At 40.4% G+C, this 12,059-nt stretch overlaps 1 protein-coding gene across 2 annotated transcripts in view; it reads right to left on the bottom strand.

The window, feature by feature from the left end:
* The window catches only part of LOC145455345 (peroxisomal targeting signal 1 receptor-like), a 46,037-nt gene that overhangs the window by 23,809 nt on the left and 10,169 nt on the right, over positions 1-12,059 (bottom strand). For both annotated transcript variants that reach the window (XM_080333312.1, XM_080333313.1), the window contains exons 2-6: positions 10,335-10,451; positions 10,154-10,279; positions 6,663-6,777; positions 425-513; positions 318-364 (exon numbers count right to left, since the gene is read on the bottom strand). In XM_080333312.1, coding sequence (XP_080189438.1) covers positions 318-364; positions 425-513; positions 6,663-6,777; positions 10,154-10,279; positions 10,335-10,451 — 494 coding nt within the window. The remainder of the gene's footprint in view (positions 1-317; positions 365-424; positions 514-6,662; positions 6,778-10,153; positions 10,280-10,334; positions 10,452-12,059) is intronic.

Here is a 12,059-nt window from a genome sequence, read left to right as displayed (position 1 = left end):
AAAATAATTACAATGACCGGCTGTCTATTATTTTCTTACGTTGAAGACACACAATGCGCATTGTACTATGTAATACATAAGGCACAGTGTGAGGAAATGAACAGGAGCTGGAGGACAAAAAAAACAAATGCTGATTCTGAATTCTGATTAAATCTCGAAAATTGAAGTTTGTAGCTTATTTCAGTCATCTGATTTCTTACAGTCGAGTTAAGAATTTGGTGTCAAGTGTAATGTGGCAAGGATATAAACTACCCAACATTGGAGACAAATATATTGCGGTTCTCTAATAAAAGATGGAGTGATAATGTAAAACTTACGTCATTCAATTGCCGGGTCCAGGCATCATCCTTCTCTGATCCAAGGTCTGAAAAGTTATTTTGAATGAATGAACAACCGAGGAAATGGGCTGCTAGTTTGTACATACCAGCTGTTGAAGATGTTTGACCCTCCATCTCAGAAGTGTTGGTGTCGAGAATTCTTGGCTCATCATCCTCAACTTGATAATCTTTTGACCTAAGTAGTATAGTACATTGGTTATTCAAATTGCATACAAGTCCAAATAAAATTATTATTACTTTAATTAATTACTAAATAGTAACATATCAAACATTCAAATATGAATATGTCGCTGAACTCAGTTTAACCAATATACGCATATGATTATCCAAATACGTATTAATGCAGGTGTACTTAAGCATCTCTTCATTCAACATCTAGGGTTGCAATCTGTGACTAAAATGGCTGAATACGAATAATACACATCTTTACAGCAATGGCTCAAGTGTCGCAACGTTTATGGAAAATAGAATAGCCGAATGAAATAACATAGAGTAATACAATGCATTAAGAAATTCTTGTGCTAAATGATGATATTTAATGAACAATAAATTTCTGAGCAGTTGGACTCTAAGTGTCTTCACATGTACACACACACACACGAGGGAGATAGGGTAGTGGTGAGCGTCGGCGGCATCTATGCAGGCAGCCTGGGTTTGATTCCCGCCCCCGGAGGTTATTCTGGGCTCCTCGTTCACCGTGTTGCTGTTCTTATGGCGACAAAAAACGCCCAGAAAAAAAGACCTGATAAAGGAAGAAAAAGAGCAAGAAATAGCTCATAAGAAGGATCGACGGAGAAAGAATAACATCGAAGAAGACTGAGACATCAGGCACTCGGTCGAGGTGGATGCAAGTTAAAGAGAGCCCAGCTGGTTGATAGTTCGGCATCCCCCTATCCCTATCTGTTCATTACATTGCATTGTGTGTCTTGTATACTGCATTGTACATTGTGTGTGTGTCTTGGCAGATGAAAATATAATCTGATCATTATTGATTATGCTCATGGAAACTACAAGTATTGTGATCCAGCAGTCACAATAGGTTATGTCATGAAAAACAAAAAAACAAAATTATTTCCTCTGAAGAGTGAACACTGAACAGCAGTGCAGTATTTGTGCCGAAAAAAACATATTTCAAATTTTCTATTCTTTCTAATCTCTATTATGTCATAAGCGACAATCGGAAACTTGACTCTACACTACATTATTGGTTCTCAACCTTTTTGACCTCGCAGACCGTTGAAATTTCAAAACAAATGTTGCGCACAGGTGGTTTGCTGCTAATAAATGATTTGGTTTTCTGATCTGCTATGGAATCTATTGAAATTGTAACAAGGCTTGGTAACTAATAGGACGACTTTTTTGACAAGTCAAAATTTTGTCAAAATTGTAGAGCTAGGTCAAAAAATTGTAATAATTGTTTACAAAGTCAAAAAAAAATTTTCCACCTGCATTTCGTTGGTATCGTAAATGTCTGCAGTGTCGGTGAACTTATCATTTGACATTTTACAGCTTGCAGCCTACTTTATAGGCCTACTGCTGTAGACGGTAAATTATCTGCTCATTGTGAATCATAAACGGCCAAATGAAACAAATAGATTGACATGGTGTTACGCTGAACGTACCACAATATCCTAACTGAAGCAATACTGCGTGGGCATTGGTTCTTATATCAAGAAACGCATGATGAAAATTTGTGATGTAGAAAACGTTGTCAGAATGAAGCAACACGGTGTGTCACCAGCAGTGTACGTACGCACAACTTCAGTGCTACCAGTCAACAACTGCTGCTGTTGAACGTTCTTTCTCTATTCTTGGCAAGCTACTTAGTCAGGACAGACACTTTCCACCCGAGAATGCACGTAAGTATCATTCGTTGTACGTTGCACTAAAACAAATTTTAATCATTTCTACCATAAGGCGTGATGTAACTACTGGAATTCTTCATAGGTCCAGATTTCGTTAAAATAAAGTTTTTTCATGTAAAAATTTGTCAGTTTTCAAGTAAAATAAGTTTTTTCAGGCCAAATTACTTCGCAAGGACAGACAGTTTCAACCAGAAATGAAGATAAGTAGTACAATTCCAACATTATGGGGTAAAACACCTACTTTACATACACAAGGTAAAAATTTGGTCACAATTAGGTTTTGTCAAAAAATGCTAAAATTTGGATTTTTTATGTCAAAATCTTCCCTTTTTTAGGTAAAAAATCCCTGAACCCATGCGAAGCGCAGTAGATTTTTACAGGGTTTTTATATATTTGCTCTAAAAAGTTCTGGCAGCTGTTTTAAAATAAGCTTTGCATATTTTGGGAGTACCTAGATCTCTCCTGACTTGGCCCGCGGTTGCACAAGGGTGACCATATCTGTATGTCTGATTACAACTTCTTTCAACCACAGGCGTGCATTGACGATTTTCAGAATTGAGGGAGGACGCGAAGCTTCCCCGCCTCACTTGTGTTTTGGCAGGCCCAGTACCATTTGAATACAAAGCAAACTAGAAATCTTGGATCTACATATTTTTTCAATTCATGAATTTCAAATTTTAGAACCACTTGAGATGTTCCAGAGTAACTCTAGTGCAGGGGTGTCAAACTCAACTCACGTGGCAAGTCGGATTCAAACCAACAGGTCGCTCGCGGGCCGCACAAGTCAAATGATTTCATAGTGTTAGCTCGAAATCCATGGAATTGGATTTCACTTGAATACTTTCATTATATAACGCAGGGGTCACCAACACGCGGCCCGCGGGCTGCATGTTGCCCGCGAGGACATATTTTACGGCCCGCGACCTGATTTGGAGAAATTTCAGAATAACGCTTACTAAAGCATTTTGAAGTGCTGAAATTGATTTCAGTTTAAACATATTGTTGTTGGTGTTTAAAGTAAGCCATTCTACTATGCCCAATATCACTATTCCTCACTATCTAATACGGCTTCGTATGGTAATATCATTCCAAGGAGGAAGAATTTGCTGATATGAATGGGCATATTGCCTTGATGTGCAATGGCCCGCCATTGCCGAGACTGATGCGCTTGAAAAACGATTTCGGGCTGTCCAAAAGACCATGCTTTACGAGGAGATAGTTTTCCAGCTAGTAGGCTACCGTGTCTAGCTAACCCCAATATCGATTCTTTAATCCAGGGGTGGCCAATCTGCGGCAGTAGACGGAAAAGTATGCGGCCGTCGACACTTAATTCAATTAGGATTGTTGGCGGCCGTCAATATGCAAATTGAACTTGCGAATTGACTCCCTACTTAATGAGAGGTTTGACTTATTCTTGAAATTTTCTTTGCGCTAGGCGCTGTTCAACACGTGTTAATATTCGATTTTAATATAGTAGTGTCCTTTGTAATCTGAGTCCTACAGTACAGACGCAAACAGCAGAGGAAAATGATGCATGCGCCCCATAAAGAAATACAATTTTTAATCGTGTTCTCCTCATCATGAATGAAATTTGTTTCTGGTAAGCCTGCATTTGGGCGAATAAAATAGGCTATATCTCCACTCTAATACAAATCTGATGGGCGGTCAAGAAATAATTGCATGCAACAAAGGGGAGTAATAAGAATTGGCACGCAAAGATGCAGCACCGCATTATTAACTTCCCTAAGTTTTCGAATACACCCCCTGCATCAACCCTACCGGTGAATCTGATCACAGTGGCCGAGAAAGGATAAATATTTGATTGTAATATGTCAAACTATGCTAATATTTATTGACAAAATTCCCTAATGAAAGTGAAAAAAATTTCGCGCTTGGTGCGACTACAGAACTAATCCCTGTGGCTCTTCATAACATGACTATACTCACGATTTCGGTGCGCATAGTACACCGATATAAGTAAATAGATTAGTCCGGAGTATACCGGCAATGGACATGAACAGTTTAACGTGGGTATTTGGCCCCATTTAGTTCATTATGCGGCCGCAAGCTACATGAGTAATCGAAATGCGGCCGTGAATGGCAAAAAGGTTGGTCACCCCTGTTATAGTTGCTACAGAGTGTTTTCAGGCATCGTGCGCAGAGCGCAGCTCATAGTTCAAAATAGAATGAAATTGATGATCCTGATATTTTTTGTTGTATTTTTGTTTGTACAATAAAATATTATTTCTTTTGTGGTGACTATGCCCGTCGCCCATGTTAGAGAGCACAGAATTGTACTAATTGTACTAACGTAGAGTATGAAACATGGTTGTAAAAATGCGTTGCCTATTTTAATCTCGTTATTGAAGTTTTGCGGCCCGCGGCCTCCAGGAATTTTGAAAAGTGGCCCGCGACCCATTTTGAGTTGGCGACCCCTGATATAACGGATCATATTCCAGGAACACCGTCAGTCGCAAAAACGAAATTGGCAAATATGATGATTTACCGGTTGAATACAGCCACCAAAACAGCGGCTCTAACGGCGATGTAAGTTGGCATACGTCAATGCTCCCTTTGTTTTAGTCATAGTTTTAGTCGCGTTTTGCGCGTGCGATGTGAGAAACAGGCTACAAGAAATGCGGAACATGGAATTTGGTTCATTAGGCTATTATGAAATCGTTAAACGGGTTGCTCTGGAGACCGGGAACTATTGAGTTAGAAGGCATACAACACTGTGATCACGGATATTTGAAGCATATTTTCCTATAACTATATGTTCTTCATGTAACCTGAATATAAGTTTTGCACCGGCGTTTTCGTTTCTGTGAATAACGACTTCTCTGTCATTTTTGCATAAAACTCGAAATCCAGTGTTGAATTGAATGTTAATATGGCAGATTTTGTTCCTATATAATGATGTATAGAGGTAAACTACAGCACCACTGTCAGATAGCCTATCCATGCTAGACATTTGCAGTCATACGGATTGTTTGACGCAAGTATTCCCTACTAAAAATGTCAACATTTGTTAGAAATGTGCTGGATAACAAATGAATTTTTCAATCTACTCAGAATGGCTTCTCGGGCCGAATGAAATCGTCCAACAGGGCATATGTTTGACACCAGTGCTTTAGTGGTGCAGGTGCATGTACCATGTCTGGGGTGTGTTTGGACTGCTTCGACACTCAGACATCATGTATGGGGCATGTCTGGGGTGAGTTTGCAATGCGCTGACACTCGGACATCGTGTCTGGGGCATGTCTGTGGTGTCTTATAACTGTGTTGTCACTCGGACATCATGTCTGGGACGTGTTCGTTCTCTGATGACACCCAGAGATCATGTCTGGGCCATGTCGGGGGGGGGGGGGGGTGTTCGGACTGCGTTGACACTCCGACGTTATGTCTGAGGCATGTCTGGAGTAGGCTACGACTTCGTTGCCAATCGAACATAATATCAGGGGTGTTTTAGGACTGCTTTGACACTGAGACATCATGTCTGGGGAATGTCTGGGGCATTTCTGGGGTGAGTTTGAACTGCGTTGACACTCTGACATCATGTCTGAGGCATGTCTGGAGTATGTTCCGACTTTGTCGCCGATCGAACATAATATCAGGGGTGTTTTAGGACTGCTATGACACTCAGACATCATGTCTGGGACATGTCTGGTTTGAGTTTGAACTGCGTTGACACTCGGACATCATGTCAGAGGCATTTCTGGAGTAAGTTCGAACTGCGTATTCTATCGGAAATCGTGTCTGGGATATGTCGGGGACATGTTCGGACAGCGTTGACACTTGGACATCGTGTCTGGGCATGCCTGGGTGTGTTACCGTGTCTGTGGCTAGTCTTGAGTGAGTTCGGACTGCTGCGTTGTTCATTCTCATTCCACAAAATATAAGCACTTTACAAGCATGCAACAACCTATATAGCTTGTTATGTGCTTGCATTTGACATTTGCAAGCTCATAAAGCCTGTATCACGCCAAAGCAAGCTCGGTACAGGCTATGTACAACAATAATTTTTACAGTGTGGTTTCAAGCATATTCGTGTAACACTTGCACCATTGTAAGTTACGCCTAAAGTATACCATGAACTCTCTATTACGACACCATGCAGAAAAATGTTCCCCCCTTCTAATTAATTTTAAAGTTAGATGATTTATTTGTCAAATTAATTGACAAGTCTCCACCTTCTTGGTTTTGCAATATAGAAACAAAATTCCAATATATTGGGTGGACCGGCAGGAAACGTGCCACGGACCCGTGTTTGAGAACCACTGCTCTAAATGGAATCAGGCAAACCTACAATTCTGCAAAGCCTTAATGATAGATTTGCAGAAATTTCCTTGATGACAGGAATGATGCTTAAGTGAATGGTAATAAATATCAACTTCAAGTTGAATAAAAGAACATCGGAACACATCAACTTAAAAGCAACATAGCGTTATCAGTTTCTTACCACTCTTCTGAGATAGGGTGGTGAACCTCCCGAATATTAGGCCCAGCGAGTAGTGCTGATGGAGCCGGTGGTCTGAATATGGGGGGCCAAACCATGCCAGATGTCTGCTTCACATCTAAACAAGAAACAATTGGTACCTGTACCTCACAACACTGAGAAACTAATCCGTTTTGGCTAAATCCTTGTACCATAATCAGGGTAACTTTGGACAATTTTTTTTGGACAATTCCGCTTTGTATCTTGGAAATGCTAGGGCAGGGGTGGGCTAACTACGGCCCGCAACACCGTTCTGTGCGGCCCGCGAGAGTCTGAAGAAACTTTTTAAAAATATTGATAAAATGCGTACTAAAAATCGAATTAATGCAAGGACTTGATTAACTTTTTCTTAGTATATTTCACCATGATAATTCTAAGACAGTGGTTCTGAAGGGGCGCGAAGCTGAGCTCAACTGAAACCGACTTTCATCTCTATAGTTTTGACAAATTGGTTATTGAGGGCCGCCAGCCTATGAAATCTCGCCACTATATAGTTTCTGATGCATGTACGATATCATCAAAGCAATGTTTGGCTTGACACATATATCTCCATGTCCTCACTATATAATCAAATATCAATATTGCGTTTTGGTTTATAATCCCAATTTTATATAGTGCGGCCCTCGAATGGATTCAGATGTTGATTGCGGCCCGCGAGCTCAAAAGTTTGCCCACCCCTGTTCTAGGGTGTAGGGGAGGCAAGTTTTGTGTTTTTCAGGGGTCATGGAGCAAAGATTAGAATAACCTAATCCAAAATCTTCATGGTCATTAGGGTTGTCCAAAATTTGGAAAATCTCAAAATATATGCGTATCCATGTCTCATTCTGTAGATTATTGATAAAAAACGTCAATGAACCTGCAATAAGCTTACAGGAAAGTCGTTAACATTTGTCTAAATGCGTTTGAAAGTAGCTGCCATAGAGTGGGCGGGTTAGCGACCATAGAACGGCGAGAAGACTAGTAATCACGAAATCACATCTCTTGATTGGTTAATCAGCTATGCTTCAATGATCACGATAACGGCGGCTTGTTGATTATGTGCTTCTACGTTCAAGAAGTACGCTAACGGCAATGATGATTCTGTAAGCGCATTGTACGTTTGTGATTAAATACTAAAATGAGACACTTGGTCATTGAATTTTTAGTGTTAAAACTAGATGACGATAGGCTCAGAACAACAGTACCCTCTTGCAGGCATGACAGAGGTGAAACAGCGAATGCTTGTGAACTTATAGATCCCAGAAATACCTATCTGATATGATTGAGATAACGCCAAGTGGTCCTGCTTTCCTGGGTGCAGTGCAGGTAAAGTACTTTAGTTATCGCCAAACTGGTGAAGCACACCATGCGAGATGGATTCTGGACACAATCCTGTATGCTCAGAAGATATGTGGGCCGACCAGGTTGCTTGCATTGGGACTCTAAAGAAATTTAACTACCACACCGCTTCAATACATTCTTTTTTATGTCCATGTCTGGTTTGATTCAAGCATTAGTCGTGATGCAGCCGGTAATGATCTAAGATACATTATGGACATGCTAAACAATGCAAGAGAACAGTCTTTTTACTGGTCCTACCAGCATAGTCTATGCTTGCCTTTAGACCTTCTTCCGGGGCATCATTGAGGACTTAGACAGCACTCGCGGGTATGATTCATTATGCTGCAAGAATGTGACAAGTGCTAAGCATAAATGGCTGATTTATCCAGCCCGTACAGCTTTTAGGACTTCAATTATATAGGCTACCACGACAAGATAAGATAAGACACAGTAGTGTCAATGTCAAGTTTTATATTTGTATTCAATCATGGAACATCCCCTCTGAAACTAGAAGATCGTTCGCCACATGCATAAGCGCCTTTGCAATATTTCTTCTCGTGTTTTTGTGCTTTCCCTCGATGAAAACGAGGCATACAGGCCACAACGGTTGCCTTCACAATAAGCCATCAAGTCATGTATTTGAAGTTTTTGTGAAGCAGCTGTTCTTTGTTAATCATGTATTTCGTCACTCAACATGTTCTGAATTAATCTTGAATCATTATCTGCGGACAAACCTACAATGCGCTTACTGAATCACCGCCGTTAGCCGACTCCTTGACCAGCTGATCGGCAAGCCGCCACCGTCGTGATCATTGAAGCATAGCAGATTAGCCAATCAAGCACCGTGATTTTGTAATTACTAGTCTGCTTGCCGTTCTATGGTCGCTGACACGCCCACTCTATGGCAGCTACTTTCAATCGCATTTAGACAAATGTTAACGACACTCCTGTGAGCTTATTGCAGGTTCATTGACGTTTTTTTATCTATAATCTATAAAATGAGACATGGATACGCATAAATTTTGAGATTTTCCAAATTATGGACAACCCTAATGGTCATAAATAAGTATCTTATTTTTGTAAATTATCCGCGTCCAAAGTTACCCCTGCATGTGGGGTAACTTTGGTCAATATAGTTTTTTGTATGTCTTTACACTCTATTGTTTATGGCTTATTCGGTAAGAGTTGATGAGAGAAGTGGCTAAAACTGAAACAAAATAGTATATGCCTAGCCGATTGCTGATGGATATATTTGTCGTAATTTACGATATCCCATATTCAGCAGGCGCATCTTTAGGAGTATGTGATATGTTTTTGAAGTAGCTTACACCCAATTACAATCTCTCTGCTCATTTGCCTACCCATTTTTTCATATTTTGGCAAACTCTCAATTTATTAACCTTCTCATTCCATTTTGAAAAGCCATCAGGCCGGTAATAAGGAATACAGTTGACAAAGATGAAGCAGCCACTTTCCAGAGCTCTAAATATCACATTTTTACTGTCCAAAGTTACCTCGTTCTGATAAAATTTGACCGGGTATTTTCGAACGTCACATTTTCTCATATTGATCCAAGGGTGAGCCCACTGAGATTTTTGCCATGAATTAAGACTAATTAGAGGTATCAGCTGCCAAGTTTTGAATCTATGAATCACATGCTATCTATGTTTGGTTGTAAGAAGTTTAATGGCCATTAATTTTGATGGAATTGACCCCCGCTATTAATTTATCAATGTCAGGTCAAGTATATCTGGTAGTGAAATGAATCCACCTTTTATTGAGACTACTTGTGTTACTGTTGCCTCATGAAAAAGAATTGGACAGCCAGCGGAAACCCTTTTCCATCAATAACCATTTAAATCTTTCACTGCTTAGTGTACAAAGTTACCCTCAAGTCCAAAGTTACCCCGGTTTACGGGTATATAAGTTTGACGGATTTCAGAAATGTCTGCTAGAGTCGAGACACAGGTATATCGATCTGAGCAATACAGATAAGTCACATGAAGTCTTCAATTGGAAGAGTAAAACTACCTGGATGAGGCAATGACAGCAAACAAGGGCAGTATCATAATAAATTGCTAATCATGTGCGTGTCAACCTAGAGACACCATACCATCAGAGAAGAATCATAGTACCTTGCATCAAAAAGCTTCCAGTTGGGTTACGAGCATCATGTTTCTGAGGATTATCTTCATAAGCAGTTTGTTGAAAACCTTGGTAGTCGTTCTGCCATTGCTTTGGGGCAGTTGCAAATTGTGGATCTACAAACACAGAATAATTGAATGGCTGGAGACATCGTAGAAATGCCTTTCCAACCTTGAGATTCGTGCTTCCTTTCTTCTAGCTGCTTGGCTTGAAGTAATAGTTCTCCCATGTGGAAGGTATGAGGGAAGCCAGCAGCTGAACCATTGAGTCTCGCATCACCATGATTATCTGAAAAATATTGCAATGCACTTCTCGAGAAGTTCCATCTCTTATTTATTTATAGTAAGAGCATGTTTGGAGCAGCTTGTGTAAGGCGATATGCCTAAACTGGGAAAGAACCATTTGGAAGACAAGCAATTTCGTTGACTACTTTCACAGTGTTTGAAAAGGTTGTACGGTAATTATCTTCAGTTTACATTGAATTTTGTGAATTTGTTCATGGATAGATTTGAATTGTATTGATGATTGAAATATTCACAACAGTTATATATCAACGAGCAACAACCGCATATAGCAGGGTTAGGCAAACTGCGGCTTGCGAGCCACATGCGGCTCTTTCAGCCTTTGATAGCGGCTCTTTAATAAGATTGCACATGCGTTGCGCCGTTTTGCTAGAGAGGATTATAAATATGTGTATCTTATCGCGTATTAACAATATGCGTATGATTTTCGTGTTGTTTCTCTCCTTATTCTTTAGGCAAGACTTGTAAAATTCAAGGGAAGGTGGCACTACAGGGTTAGAAATTTGCAATTGAACTCTTAAATCGAGTTCACATCAATGACAAATCATTGTGTTCAACAATGACCTTGATAATACTTAATTACGCCAGCGCAGGTCTCATTCATTTCCGTGCTACCAATACGGCTCTTCCATTTGTATTGTTAAGGCTAGCTATAACTGCAGGGTTTGGCCAAGAAAATGTCGTCTAGATCAGTGCTCTTCAACCGGGGTGGTCGTACACCCTAGGGTGTACCAGAATTTGCAAAGGGTGTACCACTCGGATGGGGTGTACAGGGGTGTACCAGATCCGAATCACAATAAGATGGCTAGCTATCACAAATGCAGGTTTATGGGCCAGTACAGGTTGACGCAAAGGTTAATGAGCAATACGGTACGATGTTATCTCAAGTACTGTACACCGCTTGATTGTGATGTCATAAGCAAATGTTTCTCGTATTCATTTAGCCGTCGGCAATAGACCAATGGCTCCGTTTGGTGTTGGAAAGTATGCAGTTAACAAACATATGTTCAGCTAGTCATTTGTCTTTTAGTGATTTTTGAGGGAACCGTCACGATAGGTCAGACTTCTTGAATCGGTACTTCCTACCCGACGTTAATAAATACCGCAATGCACATAAATGAAGTGACGTCGCCAGCCAGGGTCGAAACAGCTTCCATGTTGAAATCGAAACCCTTCTGTTTTAAAATGCCGATTTTACGTCCAATATTTCGCTATACATTTGCAATTTAGTATTTTGTTATTAGTGATGCAAATTAGCGACAATAAACTGTGTATAGCGGCATACGATCTGAGGTTACTGACATCTCTTGCAGCCCAAGTGCTACTATCGACTGTGTGTGGTGTGGGGCAGGCCTGATACGCAGTAGGCTGGTGCGCCTGCTATCATCGCTGATCTGAATTACCGCTTTTACCACTGTGATTCTGCCAGAAAATTCTGACGTCATATTTCGGATATCGCTGAGTCATTGTTGTCGAAATGATTCACCTGTGCTATAATCAAATATTATAACCGGAAAAACAATTTCGCGACAAATTTGGGGTGCAAACGAACTGAAACACACGAGTTTTATCCATAAATGGCGCAAACGGTATG

The sequence above is a fragment of the Botryllus schlosseri genome, chromosome 14 (genome assembly GCF_051294905.1).
Source record: "Botryllus schlosseri isolate E-star chromosome 14, Bs_hap1, whole genome shotgun sequence".
NCBI classification, from domain to species: Eukaryota; Metazoa; Chordata; class Ascidiacea; order Stolidobranchia; family Styelidae; genus Botryllus; species Botryllus schlosseri.
This window is presented reverse-complemented; position numbering and strand designations above follow the sequence as displayed.